At 31.6% G+C, this 23,123-nt stretch overlaps 3 protein-coding genes across 12 annotated transcripts; 1 reads left to right on the forward strand and 2 right to left on the reverse strand.

Annotated features, from left to right (window-relative positions):
• Positions 1-1,904: 1,904 nt before the first annotated feature.
• On the reverse strand, positions 1,905-8,144 carry LOC114166547 (haloalkane dehalogenase). The gene is made up of 13 exons (XM_028051294.1): positions 7,871-8,144; positions 7,736-7,790; positions 7,565-7,620; positions 6,700-6,800; positions 6,412-6,481; positions 5,944-6,013; positions 5,368-5,424; positions 5,190-5,257; positions 5,010-5,090; positions 4,338-4,415; positions 4,074-4,229; positions 3,243-3,395; positions 1,905-2,267 (listed from the first exon to the last, which is right to left on the reverse strand). Exons 1-13 carry the CDS (start codon positions 8,138-8,140, stop codon positions 2,190-2,192), a joined length of 1,293 nt encoding a protein of 430 aa, XP_027907095.1. The 5' UTR covers positions 8,141-8,144; the 3' UTR covers positions 1,905-2,189.
• Positions 8,145-10,852: 2,708 nt separating this feature from the next.
• On the forward strand, positions 10,853-16,699 carry LOC114166063 (putative rRNA methyltransferase YqxC). Its single transcript, XM_028050715.1, is given in 9 exon segments — positions 10,853-10,940; positions 12,080-12,159; positions 13,590-13,617; positions 13,619-13,692; positions 13,786-13,942; positions 14,042-14,170; positions 14,417-14,503; positions 15,232-15,276; positions 16,318-16,699. Coding segments are annotated over 8 exon segments (699 nt in total). The 5' UTR covers positions 10,853-10,940; positions 12,080-12,145; the 3' UTR covers positions 16,483-16,699.
• A 636-nt stretch (positions 16,700-17,335) lies between these two features.
• LOC114165845 (ubiquitin-like-conjugating enzyme ATG10) lies at positions 17,336-21,024 on the reverse strand. Of its 10 annotated transcripts, none has more exons than XM_028050450.1 (8): positions 20,751-21,024; positions 20,328-20,403; positions 19,740-19,915; positions 19,615-19,660; positions 19,442-19,529; positions 19,215-19,307; positions 18,250-18,347; positions 17,336-17,784 (listed from the first exon to the last, which is right to left on the reverse strand). In XM_028050450.1, exons 3-8 carry the CDS (start codon positions 19,871-19,873, stop codon positions 17,572-17,574), a joined length of 672 nt encoding a protein of 223 aa, XP_027906251.1. In that variant the 5' UTR covers positions 19,874-19,915; positions 20,328-20,403; positions 20,751-21,024; the 3' UTR covers positions 17,336-17,571. The 10 variants fall into 10 exon arrangements, with proteins under 10 accessions (XP_027906251.1, XP_027906246.1, XP_027906250.1 ...); XM_028050445.1 differs by having other exon boundaries at positions 19,610-19,660; XM_028050449.1 differs by having other exon boundaries at positions 20,271-20,403.
• Between the last annotated feature and the right edge of the window lie 2,099 nt (positions 21,025-23,123).

Genomic DNA, 23,123 nt, shown 5'->3' on the forward strand with positions numbered 1-23,123 from the left:
TGGTTTGTTAGGCGAGCATTTAATTATCGTTTTATTGATCAAAAGTCTCGTTGGGTGCCAATTGTACGTCTTTTACATCTTTGGATGATGAGTTCGTTTTTGTTTTTGTTTATGAATTTCAATTAGTTTTTGGGGAAACGTATTTGGACTTTCTATGTTTTCTTAAACTTATGTGTTTATATATAGAGGTACCAAAAGCTTATGTAAATACTTTTAATCATATATTGAAGTTTGTTTTATTATAGAGATGATTCTCTTTGTTCTTTGCTTAGGCCTTAGGTTCTTATCAAAGATTGATATCTTTATGATGAATCTTCCTTAACTTATCAATCTTATTTATTGTGACGTCTATATCATCGGTTCTTATCAAAGAGTGACTTGTGGCAAATCTTCTTTTACTTGTCAATTTGCTAGATTGTGGCGTATATCTTCGGTGTTCTTTATCTGATTTTCTTGTTTATATTTCAGAAGGAATTCAAAGTCAAAAACTATCTTAGTCTTTCTTAGATAGGATCATATCATTTTTTTATTCAAAGGAAGGTTTTGGTTTGGATTTTTTCTTAATGATACAAATATAAATTTTAATATCTTATCTGATATCATTATCTTTGTACCATATGAAAAAAAACTATTTTTTTTAATATTTGTGTTCGTGGTGTTCTTCAATTTAAATTGAGAATTTCTACATTTGAATTGTAGAAATTATTTGTTTTTGTATTTTTTGTTTCAATTAATTATTTTTAGCATTAGAAGGGTTTTCTATTCGTAAATTAGGGTTTCCTAACAACATACTATTGCTCATCGAGCTCGTAATCTCGCCAAGCAAGAGAAGTCAGAGAGAACTGCTAGCTAGCGACCTCATCCTTGCTTAGCCAACAAGTCTTCTTGCCCAGCGAGTCTTTTCTACAGTCGTGTATATTCTGAATTATTGTGTTTGGACAGCAAAATTAAGAAGAAAAATTATTGGAAGTAAGGATCTAAAGTAAAAGAATTGGAAAGAGTCCAATGCATATAGATTATGTTGGACTATTGTTATGATTGTTAATCTATTGAATTATTTTCAACCAATTTTCTTAGGGTCTCCACGTTATCTCACTGAACTCATTTGGTAGTCCTTTTTATTGTTTTTTGTATTCTTTAAAATTCTTTGAAGTTTTGTCTAGAAGTTTTGCATTTTCTTGGCCTCTTAAGTGAAATTTTAGATTTCATTACGTTTAAGCCACTGAAGATCTTTGTCAAGCGCTAAAGGAAATTTGAGTGGTAAAAGGAAAGAGAATATATTTGACAAAAAGCCTACAAGTGTGATACATGAGTGGATTTAGAGTGAGTTTCTAAATTTTTTTTATTGTATTTGTTTCACTAATGTTGCAGGAATATGTCTACTTCACCAAAAAGTGATATTATTTCACCTAAGACCGCAACAATGATGAGGAGGACAAGGAGTGTGAAGTACCACCTTTGGGGGGAATCTTTTGATGGTTAGGAGGTTGTTGGGTAGTATGAATAAGGAAAAAGATGGAACCCAAAGAAGGAATATTTTTCATTCTAAATGTATGGTTATGGGCAAGGGGTGTGCAAACCTCACCTCATAACAAACTGATTTTGTAGGGTTGAGTTGCTTAAAGTCCACTTTTTAACATGTGTTAGAGCTTATCGATATGTATATGCCTTTGCATGAGGGGTGTGTTGGAAGAGTCAATTTATAATATATAAGTGAGTGTAACCTTACCTTATAAGTTGATTTTGTAGAGTTGAATTAGGCTTAAAGTCGACTTTTTAACAATTCATATTGAATATTGAGTTAAAAACTTACTTTGAGTAGAAAATAATACCAAAAACACTTATATGATGCTATATTATGTGGTGTATTTTCTTCGGGTGAACATTTTGATGCTACTTTACACTAAAAAACATGGCTTTAAAGCTGTACTTTGTATTAAAGAGACAACAAATTACTATGATTCTACAAATGAAAGCTTTAGTTTTCACTGTACCAAGAGATAGAGCTTAGAAGGAGATATACATCATCAATATATTTTTTATTTTACCTTTAAAAATGCCTCTCTCTGCAAAGCAACATTGGCAATAAACCAAGATTTGTAAAAAATGACAGAGAACAAGAAAAAAGATAAGGAAAAATGTAACAAAAACTTTGAGCATGTTGGAACAAAGGGAAAATATCCTCATGTCTAGGTTCTTCTACTTATTATCCTGCAAATAAGTTGTCCAACTTCTTCACCACAATCTTCCTGCACATGATGACCAGCCTACAAAGTGCAGAGAAGTTAATTCTACCTTTCTCCTTTGAAAATAGCATAAGATTTGTCAATAAAGAAAGTCTATGTTAAAACAAATCATTAGTTAATACTAAAATAATTTCCATATTTATTTTTAAGTATTCAAGTTGAAGCAGTTATAGTGCAAAGGAAACCTTTGTACTGCACCTAGTAACTATGTTCTGTTTTCTACATGTTGATGCTATGAAGTTGCCTCAAGCATATATCAGATAATGAATCTACCTAATTACCGACAAAGTGATTTTATGTTGTTAAGAAAGGGAACCAAAACATCCCAATGACTCACCAAGGGAATTTAGAAATTGGCTTACACTAAAGAAAAAAAAATCAATATCTAACTTTTTTATTAGATTGAGAAACTTCAACACCCCAAAACTATTTGAGAATGGAATTCTACCACCATTAGCAATTCTGACATCATCAAATGATGGATGTCAAACCACATAAGAGAATGACATCATTTTCAACTCAAAACCTTAAAGCAATGTGTTTGTGGATTTTCTACCTTATATGTTACTCAACTTTTTCATTTTTACCTGATGTGAACTTAGATTTACACTTAAATTTCCAACAAATAATATATTGTCATAACTGCGAATTTATATTTTGGTTTGCCTTCCTAAAAGTAAGCTAGGAAAATTACAGATTGATTTGTTATCCTTAATTGTATATTATAGGATTCCTAAAAGAGCCTAAAAACTCAGACATTAGGATATTTGTAATTATGAGTGATAATTACCTATCGTTATTTATAAAGGGAACAACAATACAGAAAAGGCATAAAGCCATTTTTTCATGACAATAAGTGTTTTGTGGAGATTCAAAGTTCACTGAAGGCCTTTTAGTTGTATGAGAACTGCATATCTTTGCAACAACAACAAATCAAGTGAGGAATGATGGTCACAAACAACACTCCAGCAACTAGAAAGTGAATAATGAATTTACCGTAGGAACTTCAATGAGTTTGTGGTTGGAATCCTTGCTGAAATCCTCCACTCCATCATAGCTCAACCAACGGTCTCTTTGGCCCCAACATATTGTGGTTCGAACTTTCCAATCTTTGTCCTTCAGTATTCTATGCATATCCTCAACATATCTCTAAAGGAAAAAGTGAATCAAGCAAACACCACAATCTTAGTAAATAGCAGAAAACAGTATTTTATATGTATATTTTCTGCACTAAGAATGTAACTTGCTACTTTTGAGTTACTAAGGAACTAGAAAAACTTGGGATAGTGTTTTTGACAGTGCAGTACAATGATCTTTGCATTTCTGAATTTTGAACAAAAAAAACTAATGTATATATGGTATCCAAATTTTGAACAAAAAACCATTAACTTCCACTTATATATGGTATCCAAATTCTGAACTCCAGAGAAAAACCAAACCAAAGAACAAAATTTTGTTAAAAGCCATCGTAAATTTTAAGTGCTAAGCTATATAGCACGGATACTAACACAGACACCAAACAAGACATGGACACGGAATTTAGATCCAATCAAAACATAATGAAGACAGAAGTTAATGCTCTGAAAAAGTAGTTATAGAAATAACCTTATACTTTTCTAGTACTTCATTAAGGGACTGTTTGTAAAAACTAATAGAAATTACGGCCAAAGGAATAAAATAAAGCTATACATACTAATATAGAAAAAAATGTTCATTCAATTTGGTAAGTTTCGAAACACACCCTTACTCATTGACCACTGTTTTCAATACATTAGAGAAAAATACATGTGAATCAATAGAACCGATTCAATGAATGTAAATTTTCACCTTGAGGTCTTTGGACATGTTCCTGCTAATTGCATTTAGTGCAAAGCCTGAAGAACCAGATGTAAGATAGGGACGTCTATAGACCATTGCATCTTCTTCTTTCATTTTATAGGGACCACAGCTTGTTAGAGCTTTGTCACTGGCCCTTAATGGATCCTGATTATGCATAGATTATATAAATAAAACCTTTAAGAACCTACCAAACTATTAATTCAAGTAAAAGGCCACATTCAAACCTTAAAAAGATCTATTCAGATTTTATACCTGTGAAAATATTTCACCTAGCAGAAAGTTGCTGAAAATGGACAATGTTGATGGGAGCTTTGCATGTTTAGCTGTTAGCTTATAAAATAAGAAGGAATTCAAGGTGATAACTGTTAAGAAGTACATAGGAAGATACTTCAGATAGATACTGATATTAAAATAGAATGAAAATGTAAAGTCAAGAAACAAGTTCCTTTTACAAGAAAAAACTAGAACAATGATGTGTGAAGTTTCTAGAATATGAAGAAAAATGAGGTTGTATGACACTGAACTAAGAGAAACTTATCCTTTGATTGATGATGTGATGGTGGAATGAGTTATTATTAAAATGTAATGCAAATTCTCGAACATTGTAGAAAAGTCTGAGATAGAAAGTAAAATTTCATAAAATTCTACACAGGTAAAAAGTCTAGAACTTTCCATGTAAGTCTAGCTAGCATTTTCTAGAATAATCATGTAAGTGAAATGAGGTCTATAAAGTACCCATGTGCACTACTATTTGATGTAAAATACAACACACACAACTACAAAATACACTTCTTCCAACTACTACTTTCACATTCTAGTGTCCCCACAATTTTCTTTATCCCATCAACTATTCTTTTCTAACTTCAAAATACTGACAGTTCTATAGTAAGATAAAGTTGAGTTTGATGGTTAAAACAAACATACAGGTGGATTAAGGAGTATTAAGTTGCTGAGCTTGTCCTGGTGGATGCTAGCATACTTAACTACAACTGGCGAAAAATATCCCTGTGAGCAAAAAAGATTAAAGAATTTCCTATCACATGTCAAAGAACAGCTAATTTTGGTAACAAGATTGATGCTTTTTTTCAACTCAGGCAAACTTACCTGGACAACAAGTGAGACTTTAGTAGCAGCTAGTTCATCAATAAGTGACTCCAATGATGACACATATTCTGCAGGAAAAAACAAAAACAACACATTCTAGACATTTGTTTGTCAAAACATGAACTTTCATAAACCACCGGTTACTATTTAAGATTGTTTGAGACACTAAAGAAATTACCATCTAGAGTGTAGTCAAACCCATATCTGGGTTGGGGCTTATCAGAAAACCCGAATCCTGAGAGAAAAAAGAATTAATGGAGTGATCATTTCCGATTCTGCACTGGTGAATTAATAAGCTAAGGAAATGTTGGTAAAAGTGTTAAAAAAGAATGAGAAAAACATTAATCCATTTAATGATAAATTGGTTGAACAAAAATTTGTAAACTGGTCATTAGGTACAGATTGAAGCACAAGTCTCCTAAATTAGAGATAAATCAAAGGCTCCTCTTTATGGATAATGACATAATAGTGTTCAATATTAAAGGAACCTCTTGTTCTGAAAGAGATTGCAATAGTTTCAATGAAGAGGAGATTTAAACAGGTATAATATAGTACTTAAAGGTTGATCCAGAGTAGAAGACTAAAGGCATTCTTGTGAAATCCTTTCATGAACCATAATTCTTATAGCATAATCAATTTGGTATGTATGATTAAAATTCCATGAAGCAATCAATGACAAAGCATAGCTCAGAAAGAACCCAACAAATAAAGTAAGAGCAATTTTAAATTCGATAAATTGAAATTGTGATCTTACCTAGCCAGTCAAAGGCTATGGCATGATAGTCCTTGGAGAGTACCGGAAGAACTTTGCGATAAGAATATGCCTGGCAGCATCATCAATTTACCAGTAAAAATTTGTGGTTTCTCAATATATATGACTTTTATTATAACCACTATTTAATAGCTTAAAACAAATTCAGAAAGACTTTGTGTCTGTCTTTTAATGTTTGCGTATTCTCTTTACAATTGTTTCACGCATCTATAGAGTCATGAACATGCATTCAACTTCTGATAGAATTCAAATCAGATTGTGGTTTGTGGACAAAACACAAGAATGCCTTGATTACAATTATCTGTTAAAAATAACAAAGAAAACAAAAGCAAACTAATCTTATTCTCATATCATCACAATTTAAAATTAAGAAAGCACGGATTGAAAATTCATATAATAACACAGTTCTAGAGGCCCTATGTTACATTAGTGTTAATTAATGATGCTCACCTGTGAAGGAAAACCATGGATTAGTATCACTGGTGGATTATCAGCACTCCCACTTTCAACACAAAACCATCTATCATGTAAAATCATATTGACAAAATATGGTTCAATTAGTATTCCAGAAAATAATATAACTTGTCATTTCTATTTGCAGAAAAGTCCTACAAATTCAAATAAGTCTTAAGCATTATGTGTTTATTGTTGTATATATGTTTTCTTTTTCTGAATTCTCCTGGTTCTTCAACAAGAAGATGGAAAATCATTGGACATGTAAAAGTAAATCTAGTTTACCTAAACCGATCGCCAGTAGCTTGAGAACCAGCACCCATGGCAAGTCCAAAAATTGGATCTTTTGCCTTTTCACCAGCGCCAGGAATTGAATAGGCTTTAACCTGATAATATATCAGAAAACTGATGGTAAATCCAAAAGAATGGCTTTAAATAACAACATTGCAACCTCAGGGAAGAGAAGCTGAAACAACATAACGAGAATTTCCTCCATATCAGTTTGTGTGAGTTAAATGTCTCATGTTGAATGAAATTGAGCAATAAAAGCAACATATAAGAAGAAAAGACCCACAAATTCAATGTCTTAAAATTTTGAACTAACAGTGGTGTCATGATCTCTTATATATTAGTTTTTTCACAATTCATATGTTTCGAATTTCCCGGTATTTCTTATGGAAAGAACCTTGGAGAGATTGTTGGACTCAAGTGTGAGTTGAATCATACTTCAATATTTTAATCAAAAAGACTAAACCCTTCGTTTCATCCAAATATACAAACACAATCTCTTAGGTCCTCAAAAGATTTTGTCACCAATTGGTGTAACAGCTGATGTCTTCACTTTGGTTCTCCAAACATTTTCTCATAAATTTGGTCCCAAAAGCAAGCAAAATGCAATCAAATCAATTCCTAAATTAGGGTTTCATTACACTCATTGCTTTCAGTCAAGCAAAGAGTGACGAAATCATGACACTTCACATAACTAGAGGATTGAACAGATAACATTTTTTTTTTCAATAAACAAACTTATGATCCCCTGAGGTAGAAGGAGATCACTATGCATAACATTCCTGTAGAATATTATTGGAACGGAACCCCTTTTAAGATTGAGAAATAAAAAGGAAAAGGGTGAAAGTTAATTACTAATTACCATTTTCCCTTGCTTAAACCATTCATCACTTGGACTTGGCCCTTCTGAATACTTTCCTGTCAGAATAGAAGAAACCACAAATTCAAAACAAAATTTTCAAAACCACAAAAAGTATAAGCCTGTGGTCTAATCGGTTTTCCACACAACATACTCCACCGATTAGTTTTTTACCTCCACTGAAAGAGAATCCATCTCCAACAGAAACTGGAGCATCCAGAAGATAATCCTGCACTAGAGCTAACAAACAGTTTGAAACAAAGTTTCAAGAGGCAAAATTGGGAAACCCCATTAACACAAAAAGCGTACTTGGTCATCATTATTGGCACTTGAGCTACAATTCAATTTGAGAGATTTTCTTGAAGAGCATGATTGGAACCTCCTTGCAGCAAGAAATGGTGGAGATGCAGTGGTGGAAGAAGAAGAGTGAAGAAGGTGGGAACGGAAACAGCATGCAGAGCCATAAAAAGCTTGAAGGGCCATAAGAATGATAGCATGAAGTAGGTGCTGCAGTGGTTGGAGAATGAAGAAAGAAAAAATAACTAACTCAAAGACAGTTGGTAGTTTTGATGCAAACATAAAAAATGAAACATTTTGTTTTGTCCATAAATTTAGAAGAGATAGGGATTCTCTGGTCCTCACTCCACCATACTTCTTTCCGGCCTTAAACAATGTTTACTAATAATACCAACTAATTTCTTCTATAGATTAGTTACAGTTTTAATAGATTGTAAAAAGTCACATCATTAATCAATTACAAATATTAAATGAAATAATTATTACAAAATTTTTACATTTTTTTATATATGATATAAGACATGATCGATCAGGGTAGAAAAGATTTTTATATTAATGATCAATTCAAATTTATTATTTTCTTACAAACACTACATTAAGAAAATCCATAAGACACTAATTTTTGTAGTAACTTTTGATGATTAATTATTTTTTATTTTTAAAATTAGTTGCATATATTAATTTTTTTGTAGTAAAATATGAGCAATTTAGGATAGAATATACTAGAAAATTAAGAACAATGTGGCTTGAAGAAAGAAAGAAAGAAAAAACAAATAGTTTAAGAGATCAAAATGTTATATTCCTCATAATGATTTAGAGAATATATTATTTTTATTTATAACAAGTAAGAAGTCATACTTTTTGTGTGTCTCTGATTTTTAAGTTTTAAGAAAAATAGATTAAAAGAAATAATAAAAACTACATAAATATTATCATAAAAATTATAAATATTAAGATGAAGAAATGAAAATGAAATTCATAACCATTTAAAAGTCAGTAAATAAAAAATAAATTTAAAATTATGAAATGTAAAAAGAAATCCTTTTTATATACAGATATAAATTCTAAAAATTAATATGAATAATTTCATAATTTTATGATAAATAATTATTTTAATTTAAAAATAACTAAATTTAAAAAAACCATTAAATAAAAATTATCAATTTTTTAAAAAGAATCCCTTAAAACTAAAATTTAGCAAATAATTATTTAAGCGTATGATTAAATTATACAAATATAAATAAGTATCTTCAAAAAATCAAATTATAAGAAGTTTGATCTTCTTCTAAGTGGCAAATTTAATATAAGATATAATAAAAGAAAAATAAAAAATGGAGACAGTGAAAATAAAAATGTGTGTATACTATTTCATTTTTTTCTTGAAGTCCCACATTTTCAGTTTAAAATCGAAAATAAAAAATCTTGAAGCGCAGTAACCATATTAGTGGCTTGTGAAAGCTTCACTCACTTCGTTCATCAGACGAAAAAAAAAAAAACATGGCTTTGCAGTTTCTGAAGCACCCAGTAACCATCTCACGAGGTTTTCACAACGAGACAACGTTAGCTTTTCTTTCTCGGCTTCGAATTCCGAAGCGCCCATTCTCAGGTACACTCTCTATCGAATATCTTCTCAAACTATTGTTGTTGTTGTTATTAGGTCAAAATATAAATTTATTCCCACATCTCTGTTCAATCTGAGGGTACGAATGCTCAAATTTCTCTTCCTACACTCTTTTGAAAGATAAAAAGAAAAAGAACTATTGAAATCTGTAAGTTAAAATTAGTTTATGGATGATTTTTTTTCATTTGTTAAATTTTAGTTTTTAACAAGGAGATAAGCTAATTTAATAATGTAATTTTAGCTTATAGAATCGCCCATTTCATTTTTGTGCTCTTGGTTTTTCATCTAGAAGTGATTATGGAGAAATTATTCCGAAAGTGTTCTGAATTTAATAAGTTTTACTCTCTTCTGTTGAAGTGGGGAGGTTAAATTAAATTTGTCTTTATCAAAATGGTCATCCAAAATTTAAGCATTTTAGTTTATTTGTGGCAAATGTCCGCATGATGACGTTAGGAAGTTTACAAGAAAATACCAATTTGGCAATAGAGTCGTTTAAGAGATTATGGAGAAATTGTTTAAACTTAAGGACCCAAATTGAATTAAGAAAAATTTAGATGGAGGACCGAAGTATATTTTAGCTTTAAAGGAGTGTTAGGAACACTCTGTGAAGAGATACGTAGGAAAAAACCATAAATTTCAGAAAATAGCTAGTATTTCTCTTTAGCCTTATTATTATTACGGGAAAGGTAAACACTTTTGTTTGCGTTTTTTTTTTTTTTAATTTTTTGACGAGGAAAATGGAAGTAGAGTGTACAAATACGGTGTATCAATGGCACTTAAAGCGTGAAACAAACCAGATATATGTTGTCTTTGTATGGTCTTGTAAAGTTATCACTAGTGAAAAGAAGCTATGTTCTTGATTCTTTTAAATCCATAATCCGATGATGTCAAATCAATTAATAATTGATGAACGATTAAAAACACAGTTTATAAAAAAAATTACGTATGACTACCTGTCAGATGACTTGGGTAGTCATTTAATTGTCAAAATTATGACTATAGATGGGAAAGACCGAAAATGTTAACGGAGAGAATGTTCAGAGACAGACACCAACTTTTTTATTTCCAATTATAAGATTTTGGAGAATGAAAGTAATTAATCTATATCGTAAAACTACTTTAAAAAGGACGCTGAAATGAAAGAGTCTACAATTACAATGCATCAATAAGACAGTAAGAAATGAAGTGTAAAATAAGAAAAAATGTGTACACTAAAAGTTCGTATCATGTTTATTTATTTTTGTACATAGATAGAATGCTCATTTGTTTGTGGACAAATTAGTTTTGCACAGAATTCCCTCTAAATAATGATCTTGTATATTGTGAAAAACGCGTGTGCACTAATACTTTGCTGTTATTTTTGACGAAATTAACTTTAGTGAGATGGGACAGAGCTCAGATAACAACTTCTTTCAGGAGCTATGCTACTGTAAAATCAGGAAAGGTTGTACAAGTGAAGAAGTAAGCTTTCGTATCTCAGTTCATTATGTTGATTCTTACATAATCTGCCTGCTTTTGGAGACATTCATCGGAAGAAAGTGGAGTCAGGCTCGAACGATGCTGGTGGTTGCATCATTATGCCATGGTGTTTTGATTTAATCAACATGATAGAGCAAACAAAGCAAATTACTTTGCAGTTATTTAATGGTTTCTAAGTCAAGGCTTGTATAATTGCACTTGAAGTTGCAGTGTTTGGCAATAAGCCTTCTTTCTTTCTTTTTTTCTAGTTTGGTAGTAATAATATAATGTCATGGTAATTGTGCTTTTAGTTTGGTTGATAATGGTATCACTCACATTAAAGGTGTGATAAGTTTAGTAGATTCTAAAAATTTTGGCAACTCTGGTTCCTTGACCAAACCTATTTAAATGAGCTGTATTGGAGCCAGAGCCTAATAAATAAGGCTTAAGGGCATTTTATTTTAACACTGTGAGGTCAGTTTGGATATAGCTAAGACAAATGATTTACACCGTTTAGCTGGCATTCAGTTTGTTCATAAATGGGGAAGTGAGTTGCTTTTTCTTTTATCAATCGCATCTACTGTTGTCCTTTTGAAGTTTTGACAATACCTTATACAATTTATTTCACTAAATGATGATGCCTCAAACAATCTGGATGCTGCAGATTGTTAGTCTTAAAGGTACAACAGCAAAAAGCCTATCTACTGATTAGTAGTCTAACGTGTTAAAATATTTCCAACACGACATGTACTACTTAGTGAAATATTTTGGATGAAGTATTGCTATATGGCCAAAATTACCTTTAGATGTAATTGGAAATTAATAAATTGAAGAAAGTAAGGACTTAAATGAAGTGATGACTGAGTAAAATCATAATGATTGTTAAGTCTTACTTTGTCTTTACTTGAATGAGAAAAATTATTAGAAAGAAAAGAGCAAAATACCACTATGGGAAGATAAAGTATGCTTAAAATATTAGGAGATTGTAATTTACAAGATCTGTGGCGGGATTACCTCGCTTCATTATAGTGTTATGCTTTCGGTATCATCAAGAGTCTTTTCAAGATTTGTTGATATATATTTTTTAATATTGTACTGTTTACACTAACAGTGTGTATCTATTTGTGTTTTTTACCTTTTAGGAAAAAGCGGCTGGATGAAATATGTCTTGAAAAATATCAGCAATACAGTAGATCTATCATCCAATCATGGATTTTGCAAGGTAACTAATTTCAGTTTTTATTTTCAATGTTAGTATATAGCTATGAAGCACTGACACCCACGCGGTACTCTGATACAAACACAAGAACACAGCTAATGTAAAAAATAGGACATCACTGATATATAAACATATAATTAATGTGACAAAAATCTAAATTGAGAATAAAGATTTGTATATTTCACATTAAAAAAACAAATTATGTTACAGTTTTCATGTAATAACATCCTTCCCAGTAAAATACAACACATGTATCCTAATAGTGAAATATCTGGTTAAGTCTTTATAGAAACAAACCTGAAAAAATGAGTCATGTATTCTTTTAATATAAGTTGTTTTCCTTTAATTTCTCTTGTACTTTTGTAATATAGTAGTGTCTAGGAAGTGTTTAATCAAGAATAGGTGTCAGTTCACTTTCTTCACTCATGCTTATCCGTTTTAAAGAGGCATCTAAGATGTGTTGAAAAGGTGTCTGAGCCAAAGAAAAAAAAACATTATGACATGGCTGAGTAGTGTTGGACAGCTGTTGGAGGCATGTCCGACAAGTGTCATGTCCTAAAAGTGTCAGACACCGTGACATGTTATTCAACAAAAGGTGTTGTTGCTTCGTAGGTATATAGATGCTCAGTCAAGCAGTTCGCCTGGGCTATATAAATCACGGGGCAACTAATGTAGCAGTTATATGCTGTAAAAGGGAAATTATGTTTATGTATATAAAAGAGATTGAACCAGTTCCTTTGCTGTTTCTCTTGGTCTTTTTTGTGTATGAGTATTTGTTGTCTTCCCTACTTTTAACTTCTCTCCTTGTAATATTTTCTTTAGTAAAATATTAATTTCATGATTGTCGAATGTGCAGCATTGCCTCATCTTCTGATGTTAAATTTGCAATGCTAGATTGTATTAGCATGTGGTAGTTATATCATCTGATGAGGTTTGCATTGAGAGCTAAAAAGGATTTGTTTTTTTAACTTTCTTTCAGCTGTTGGAGAAGGTTAGACATCATGATCTTGCATTCTAGACTCTGGATGTATGAAATATCCTTATAGTTTTATCTGAATGACGTTCTAGGATCTTACATAAGTTGATTTGTATACTGGCATGATGTGCCTAAAAGAATGTTTTTAATGGAACTTCTGCTTGATAAAAGTTATCAAACTAGAGTAGAATAAAGTCTGAACCTATTTAAAACTTCAGGTCAAATGTAATGCAACTCAAAAACAGGGGTACTGCAATGCAACTGATATATTTCAGAACCTTGTTCCTTTTCTCTTTCTTTTCCGTGCTACCTGTCATTTGTTTACTCATTACACTTAAATGTATGTGCATATTTATTTTGGCAATCAGGAGTGATTGGTCATCTTGACTCTTTTTCTGCTTGTTCATTGTGAGAAAACACAATATATTAAGCAATACTTTTAACATATGGGATGCAGGCAAAGTGTATGTGGATGGAAAGGTGATAAATAAAGCTGGTACCCCTGTACCTGAAAAGGCTATTGTGGAGATAATAGCTGATGTTCCCAAATATGTATGTAGGTGAAGACATTAAGCTCAATTTATTTGAAATGATATCTCAACTACTACTCTGCTGAAATTGTCTTCTTGTTTGACCTTTTTACATCAATGCAGAGCTGGGCATAAGTTGGAAGCTGCCATCGAACAGCTTGGTGTTGATGTTACTGGTAAAGTAGCCCTTGATTCTGGGCTTTCAACTGGAGGATTTACTGATTGCTTACTTCAGTATGGTGCATCACATGTTTATGGTGTTGACGTAGGTTATGGACAGGTAACTTATGAAATCATTCATTTTTCATTTTCTTCATTGCCACTGCATATCAATCACGCATTGTGATTCACTATTGGCTATGATTATTAACTTATTTAGGTAGCTGACAAAATTCGAAGAGATGAACGTGTATCAGTGATAGAACGGACAAATTTAAGATATCTTACTGAACTCCCACAAAATGTTGATTTGGTGACTTTAGACCTCTCATTCATCTCTATTCTCTTGGTAAGCCCTGAAATCAGGTCAATCATAATCCTACATTCCTATTTCAGTTGAAATGAAAATGAAAGTTTACCATCATAATCTTGTTTCCTGTTTCTCTTGATTATTAAGAGGTTGTTCATCCTTTGTAAGCAACCTGAAAAGGATAACGGAAGACACTTTAGACGCTTTAGATGATTTTCACTGAATTAGGAACTAGGTATTATTAGCCTTCTTGCTCCACTAAATGTTCTTATATTCTTTTAATAGGTCATGCCTGCTGTGGTGAATGTCATGAAGGAAAATGCAGCATTAGTGACTTTGGTTAAACCACAATTTGAAGCTCGTAGATCTCAAGTGAGGAATTCATACTCTTTTTCATATAATTTAACTCTGTTTTGTTATGGTCAGCAATAATAATGTACATTTAAATATTCTCTTCTTGGCTATACGATATGGAATAAGTTTTGGTAACTGGATGAAATACTAGTACTACAAGCACGCCCTTGCATTTGCTTCATTCACTTTTTCCTCCTCTCCTTTGTCTTGATTTATTGAGAGGTTGCTTATATGCTTATTTGGTGAACATGGTGTATCCCTCAGATTGCATCAGGTTCGTAAGATAAATTTGAGTGATTTAGTTCTTGCGGGAGTGTATAGTAATTCTGTGTAGGTGTCTTTCGTTGGAGTGGAATGCTGGTGGGACATCTAAAGGGGATATGTTTTACCTAGATTGTCACGGGATGACCTCTTTGGTTCTCGGCTAATGGATTTTATTTGGGATTTCCAATGATATTATTTCTCAAATAAATTGCTAAGATACACTCTTTTCAAATTTTAAAGCATATCAATAATGTGAAGTCGAGTTGTTCATTTTGCTGCATAGATTGTGTGTCAAGTCAATGTAATTCATGAAAAGGCAATCTTTGTACCAATATACCTGTTAATGAGTTAATATTTGGCAGCAAATGGCATTATACTCATTTTAGTTTTGTATTAAATAATCATCATTGTTGTCCCAGTCTCTTGTAAATAAAGAATAAATAAATACTATTTCTAACTCCTTTATGTAATTTTCTGTTCAGGTAGGAAAAGGAGGGATAGTTAAAGATCCCATTGTTCATCAAGAGGTGCGTCATTTTTTGCTGCCTGATCAGATTGTTTGTTCTCAAAATCTAATTAGTAGAAATAGAACTATCTGAAGACAAGTGTGGAACCAAACAGGCAAACACTGTTTATGTTAGGCCCTATATTCTATTTTATCCCTTCTAACACCATCTAATTTAAATTAGCTAAGTTAAGCAAGACATCACACCTTATGAGACAGAGTAGTCTTCGTATATGGGAATAATATCTCTATCTATTACTATTAGTTTGAGCTAATAGTAATATTCGTGTTCAGCTTTTTTTCTTCTCTTTGGTTTTTGTATGACAACTCATTATTCTTTTTCGTATTTTTCGCTTTCAATACATTCTTCTGTTGTATACTAAATACATTAGCCTTCTTAAGTTAAAAACGAATCAACAAACAACCTTTTGGAAAAATTGTTATTCTGGGCAAGATTTACCTTTTTTACCTTATCACACATCCTATGTTGTGATTCATGTGGATGATTCTGTTTTTTATCTATTCTTTTACAATAACTTTTATAATAAACTGAAAGGATACTGACTCAGAAAATTTGAGCCATAAATGAAGTTTAGATCTCCGATTTTTCTGTTTTGTTGGATTTGTATAGTATGAAACTCAAGTCTTAACTCCATAGTGTTCTATGTATAAATTTCAAGATTTGTTTCATGATGATTGTAATGTCTAGCAGCAATCTTGGGTGAGGACCCCTGCACTAACTGCATTGTAGTGAGAATTATTAACGATAGAACATTGCAAAATGTTGGAACTACATTCATACATTCATGATTCTTAATTCTATAAACAAAGAAAAGAGGAAAAAGGGAAAGACATTTTTAGTGCATGAGGGTAAACATTTGATGGCTTATCTGTCTCAATGTATCCATCTGTGTTTTCTCAAACACTTAAATTTATAAAATTAGGTAATTAGTAAAACAAAAACCTCTAAAAGTTCTGATATTTGTAGAGCTTTGTTTATTGCTTAACTATTTTAACACCAATATTTGACTTATTGTGAAAGTGGTTGAATTCTGCAATTCAGGTCCTTGAGAGGATTATAACGGGAGTAGAGAATTTTGGTTTCTGTTGTAAAGGTTCGATTGAGTCTCCTCTGAAAGGTGCTGAGGGTAATACAGAATTCCTTGTTCACTTCAACAGAATCCAAAGTAAAGCTTCTGAAGATAAAGGACCTGAAGATATGGAGTAAATTATAGAATTTCATTCTTAAATGCATCTTTTTAACCTTAGGAAAAGATTGTCATTTTGGAAGATGTGACATGCAGGTGAGATGTATTCTTGTATAGTGACGAGTAGTTGCGCCATTGAATGATAATGGTAAAATTTTGTATCAAACCATGGAAAGAAATTACTGACGATTATTGAATGTGGTGGATAATATAAACATGGTGTCTTTAGCATGGAAATGGAGTTACCAAAATGCATCTGTTAAAATTTCTTATTTGTCTATTTGATGAACACATTTCCTTTTGATTACTATTACTTATAGCTAGTTGCATACACTAGCAATGTGATTAAATGAGCTTGGTAAGAGAACCTTTCAGTGACACTAATTCTAGAGAATTTTGCATTAATGAATTTTATCTTGATTAAAATATTAATTATGAATGCACATTAAAAACATAGTGTACAAATAGTACTACGTATACATAGAAAACAGTTTTAATTTAATCAAAATTTGTTTCAAAAGTTCTCATTGGGAGTTAAATTTATAGTCGACAAAGGAAGAACTGATAAAAAAAAACCATTTTATCAATTATAACTGAGTCATGCTCCCTTAATATACAATTCACATAGTGATGGTTGCAAATTAAAGACGTGTATAATAAAACTAGCTCAAAAGCTAGTTAAAGTTTATAAATTATCAAACGCAAACTTACAAAATTAATAGTTTACTGATTGCACCAAAAGAGTTCCTAAAATGAATATACAGAAAAGAGGAATCTAAGAGATTTAGAAAAGATATACACAGCGTCTAAAAGTAAGTTAGAACCTTTAAAAAATACTCGTAGCAAGTAAGTTATTTTGATTGTACCAAATTGTAAGCAAATGAAACAACATTGTATCGAGTGAAATTTCAACGCAGGCTCTTAGTTCCAATTGCATAGCCCATATACCAGTAAAAATCATGTACAAATATATATTTCACCATTCATTTAATGCTGGAGAAACATCGTATGTACAAATGGCAACTGCAGCAGTAATCGTAAATGGCGGGCAGAAACTTTCTTTGTCTCCTATTCATTTATATTGCTTTTGTGCAAGCATGAACAAACGTCTAAGAATCGTTAGAAACTACAGTATCCAGCATTTCCAAAGGAATTTTAAGACCAACTACTTGTCCAATGACTGAGAACCAGGAAACCAGATAGTGTTCAATAACAAAACCATTTCTGTTCAAAGATGAATCACCATCGTAGAGGAGCTTCATCCATTCACTCGTCCCACATGGATGTAATTTGTACCATGGTCTGTTCAAATGTGGATGTTCCTACAAGATATACACTGAAACCAGTTAATGTATAGTACAGGGGTTAGAACATATCAAATGACAGTATGCAGATTATGGTTACTTTTAACATAAGATGTAGTTAAAAACTAGTAAATTCAATTTTGCTAAAATCAACCCATCAGGAGGTACCCTTCATTCCCCTTGTGTTTTTCAAAAGTAATCCACAGATCATATAAGAAGAAGTTAATGGCATTTGCATTTACAGACCAAATTTAATGGTTCTATACTAATGAAACCTACATAGGCATGCCTCATCCTTAGTTTCTGCATTTTCCTTCCGTATCTATAAAACATATTTCATTAAAGCAATAATCAGAAGGCCGGGTGGACCAAATATTAATACACTTTTGTATATTTTCAACAGAAGCGCAATCTTAGTACACCATAATCATGAAAAATTGAGAAAAAACTGACTAAAAAACAGAAGAAAAAACAATGATTTACCTCATGAGTTATAAATGTCCATTTCGATTCTGATAGTAACTTTGCAGAGTGACAGGGAAGATCCTTTTCAATTTCATTGAAAGGCAATAGTTGCCCATCTACATAATTAAACAGCATCAAATATATAGTGATGAATATTATTGATTTCAATAAAAGAAATTATATTATATATTGAAATATACAAATGCAGATGTAAATAAATGAGATAGTACAATTCAACACACAAACAGTTCTTTTTTCCATGGCTAAACGATGATAAGATCAGAAAAGTTAAGAGACCAAATTTTAGGATCATCTATATTCAAAATTGTTTTAATGGATGGCATATGAGACCTTATAGTTTACTTCCCTACATATTTCAAATTAGATATCTTTTGCAACCACAAGATAGCTTAAAATCTGACCACGGCTACATGGTACTGCAGTATAACCTTAAGCCATCCGACCTGACAGATATAAGCTCTGCAGGATTAATAATGTAGCCAGCATTTCTTATATAAACATTCAATAGAACCACTGGATTACTTTAAAAGTAACAAGTTTTCTAATAATACAAGGTGGTTTTGCTTTTCAAAATTGTTTTAATGAAAAGCTGAAAGCCATAATTAATAATTACGCATTCTGTTGGAGACTTCATCTTCCAAACCAGGTGGGTGCAAGCCATATATAACCAAAATATAATATATATATATATATATATATATATATATATATATATATATATTAGTAGGTGCAAACTTCATCTTCCAAACCTGTTTTGTAATGTTGAGTTAGACTTAAAATTTACTTTCTAAAATGGTATTAAAACATATCCTATCAAAGTTTGTTAGACCTATCATGAGAGGAGTGTTGAGTTAAGTTTTGAAGTCTATGTTCTGTGATATAAACCAAAATACAAGACAGGAACTCTATATGAAGAACATGCTTATCATCCATAAACTCCATAGTAAGAAACGTAAACATACCACTATGGTATGAACGAAAATACAAGACTGGAACTCTATATGAAGAACTGTAGACGATGTGAAAATCATAGTGGTTTACTTCATGCTCTGGACCTAGTAGAGAGGGAAAAATACACTGTTGTAAGTAGTAGTAGGATTAAAGAAGAGTGTTGAAAATCCCAAGAACAGTAATAACCAAATTTAGCGTATGAAATTAATTTAGATTATAGACATCATATAGGTCATACATACTAAAGTGCCACAATCAAAGGGCTCTTCTCTCTGTGAATCGTTGCTATCTTCTTCCCATGTCAGACTTCTATTACTCTCTTCTTCCTGTGATGACAATCACAATCCAGTGAATTACATATAATCAACCACTACCTATGTATTAGTAAACTAAATTGCTGGCAGACCTCACTTGATTTGATATGGCACATGTTCTCCATGGACAAGTATCCTTCCACCTGACAGACAAAAATCAAGAAAGCTGCTAAGCATAGAGCAATAATGCAGAGCATTTAGAAATTAATGACAAAATCCCACCTTATGAGAAGCAACCAAATGCTGTTTAGGACACGGGATCCACTGCCATGGAGGAAAGGAAGGATTGAACATTTTCCACTTCTCAGAAAATGTACGAGCAGACAGGAAAAAATCACTTGAAGATAGACTCCCATCCCAAGGGATTATGTCCGCAATAGCACCGTTTAAGTCCATATCTTCAAAAGGAAATGTATTTATTATGATCAAATATACATTAGCAGCGCTATGTTTTTCTCTTTTGCATTTGTGGAGCAGGGGGCCGAAAGAAAGCCAAAGCTAAAATGATTTTTACTTCTTTAATTATCCATTTTACAGCAAGAAATACGCTATTACACAGAAGGTAGACGTTTCACCTATATGAAATTTTAAAACATATCTACAATATCATTCATAATGCCTACATTCGTTTTTAGACAATCAAGATCTGAAAGCAGGCAATCCTCATTTCCAAGTGAAGAACAAGTTTAGGTCAAAAAGGAGTCGACACTTTCACAGATTACAAAGAGCTCTAGAGTAGAGAGAAAATTTCACCTCCACTTTTTTGGTGCTTTTGAAGACTCAAGGATCTCAGAATTATCCAAGACTTACGTTTATTCCTCTTCTTGCTTAGATGAACTCTTTAAGATTATTGAGTGTGAGGATTCCAAAGGTCATCTTGGTTTTCCTGTTTTTTATCAAATTAATCCATCTCAGGTGAGAGAACAAAAGGAAAAGACTAAAATTAAATTTCATGCTTCAGAATTCGGTTCGTGAAGTTAGGCAACACGATTTTGAAGGAGGGAGAGACGGGAGAAAATGGCAAAACAGCGAGAAATCCCTTGTGCAGAGACCGTTGGGATCCAATTGGTTGATGACAGTACACCAGAAAATGACAATGTAAACACATTTTCTCTTATGCAAATCACCCAGCACGTCAAAATGAAACAGCATTAATCAGAAAAACAGAAACACCAATTAAACCTGAATGAATTCCGCCATGTTAATCAGCGAAACAGAGATAAGAATCAAAACCTGTATTCCGCGAAGCCTCCGAAATTTAATTCCTGTGTTTGGGAGAAGCAATGTTGAGGTTAAAGGAATTGGGATTTTACAGAGAATTGTGGCTTGAGAGAAGGGATTGAGAATTCACAAAAGGAATTGAAATTTCGAATTAATGGAAGTTACAAAGTAGAGACTTAAGGAGCTGCCATTAACATTGATTCAGCTCCATCAACAAAAATGGAAACGATAGAAAGTTAGGGTTATCAACTTAACACTCTCTCTGATAGTATAAACAATATAATGTTTTTTTAGATAAAAGTTTTTAATTTTTGTAACATTTTATTAAAATAATATCATGAAGTAAATTTATTTATTTATTGTAACATAAAGATGTTAGAATATTGCTGTTAATATTATTTAGGGTTTAGGATGCAATGAAGGATGAACTAATGCCTTTGGGTTGCTTTTTATTTTTTTAACAAGCACAATGGTTGCTGTTTATTTTTATTTTTTAACCCATACTTTAAAATAAATTTAAAAAGGGAAAGCAACTATTTTATTTTTTTCATTTGAACGGCTTTAAGAACCAAATAAGAAGAATCTTTTAAGTTAATTTGATTTTTATTTTTTAAGTTTTTTTTCACATCTAATAATAGATTTGAACGAATTTAAAAGGTAAAATTTATATCTTCTTTATTTTAAGGGATGTGATGTGAAAATTAAAATATTAAAATATAAAATTTATAAAATTCGTAAATGATTTAATAGATAAAATAAATAAAAAATGTTTTAATATATTAAAAATGTGAATTACAGTTTTATTTTTATGATTAAAATTATTATTATTATTATTATTATTAAAGTTCTTTTCTAATTCTTTTTTTACTTTGTATTCTTCTTTTATAAAAGAAAAGTAATCACTCTCTTATCTCTACACTTAAGCGAGGATCTCATCCTCCCTTCAACCTGTCAAATATCGATAGATCAATTGAAACAAACAAAGAGAATCACCCTTCCATCCGTGTGAATAGAATACATGGAAGGGAACTCTTGCAAAAGTTAAAAAAAATTAAATCAAAATAAAATATTCTAATAATACATTTTAAAATTGAACCATTAGGTTTATTTTGTAATTTATTACATTGTTTTTTACTTTAGATCACACCAAACTAACTTATGTGTATAAAATTATTGTCTAAACATAGAAAATATCACAAATATATAAATGTGGCTTAAAACTACTAAAGTTCATATTATATAAATCGTTTATTATTTAGGTAATATTTTTTTGTTTAAAAAGCAACCAAATGTTGTTTAGGACACGTGATCCTCTGCCATGGAGGAAAGCAAGGATTGAACATTTTCCACTTGTCAGAAAATGTACAAGCAGATAGAGAAAAATCACTTGAAGATAGAGTCTCATCCCAAGGGATTATGTCCTCAACAACACCCTTTAAGTCCATATCTTCAAAAAAGAAATGTATTTCGTATGATCAAAATATACATTAGCAGCGCTATGTTTTTCTCTTGCATTTGTGGAGCAGGGGGACAAAAGAAAGCCAAAGCTAATATGATTTTTACTTCTTTAATTATCTATTTTTATATCCATATTACTGCAAGAAATACTGTTACACAGAAGGTAGACGTTTAACCGCATTATTAATAGGAAAACCTACAGTTCTTAAGTCTGTTTATAATCGCATTATTAATCAGTGTGAGGGCAGTGTTTTCATTGAAAATATTAGAGAAGTTTCGAGTCAAACATTTGAAAAAGTTCAACTAAAAGAAGCACTTCTTTTAGAGGTTTGAACCATAGAGATTTTGAAGTGGGAAAAAAAGATAGAGGAATTAATCCGATAAAAAATAGACTTTGCGGAAAAAAGGTTCTCATAGTGGTTGTTGATGCTAATTGAGTGCAACAATTGTGTCAAGAAATAGGGCTCTTTCTGTTTTTGTTGCCCTTCACTTCTTTATTACCTCCTTAAATAATACATAGCATATACCACTATAATGATAATTGATCCTAATTCCTGATTTTTACAACCTAAATTAGGAATCCTAAATATATGCAATTATTATAAATATGCATATTACATAACAACAGATTTTTAGGAAAATAACAGTAATGATCCAACAGACTTATTGTCTAACATGCCCCCACAAATTGATGTGGGTGGTCAAGGACCATCAATTTGTTAATAAGAAACTGGTGTCGAAGATGAGGAACAACCTTGGTAAATATATCGACAAACTAAATTTGCGAGGAAATGTGGGGAAGAGAAACAATACGAGTATCAAAAGCCTCACAAATAGAATGACAATCCACTTCAATATGTTTAGTGCGTTCATGGAAGACGGGATTGGCTGCAATTTGAATGGCACTAGTATTATCAACATAGAGAG

The sequence above is a fragment of the Vigna unguiculata genome, chromosome 10 (genome assembly GCF_004118075.2).
Source record: "Vigna unguiculata cultivar IT97K-499-35 chromosome 10, ASM411807v1, whole genome shotgun sequence".
Taxonomy (NCBI): domain Eukaryota; kingdom Viridiplantae; phylum Streptophyta; class Magnoliopsida; order Fabales; family Fabaceae; genus Vigna; species Vigna unguiculata.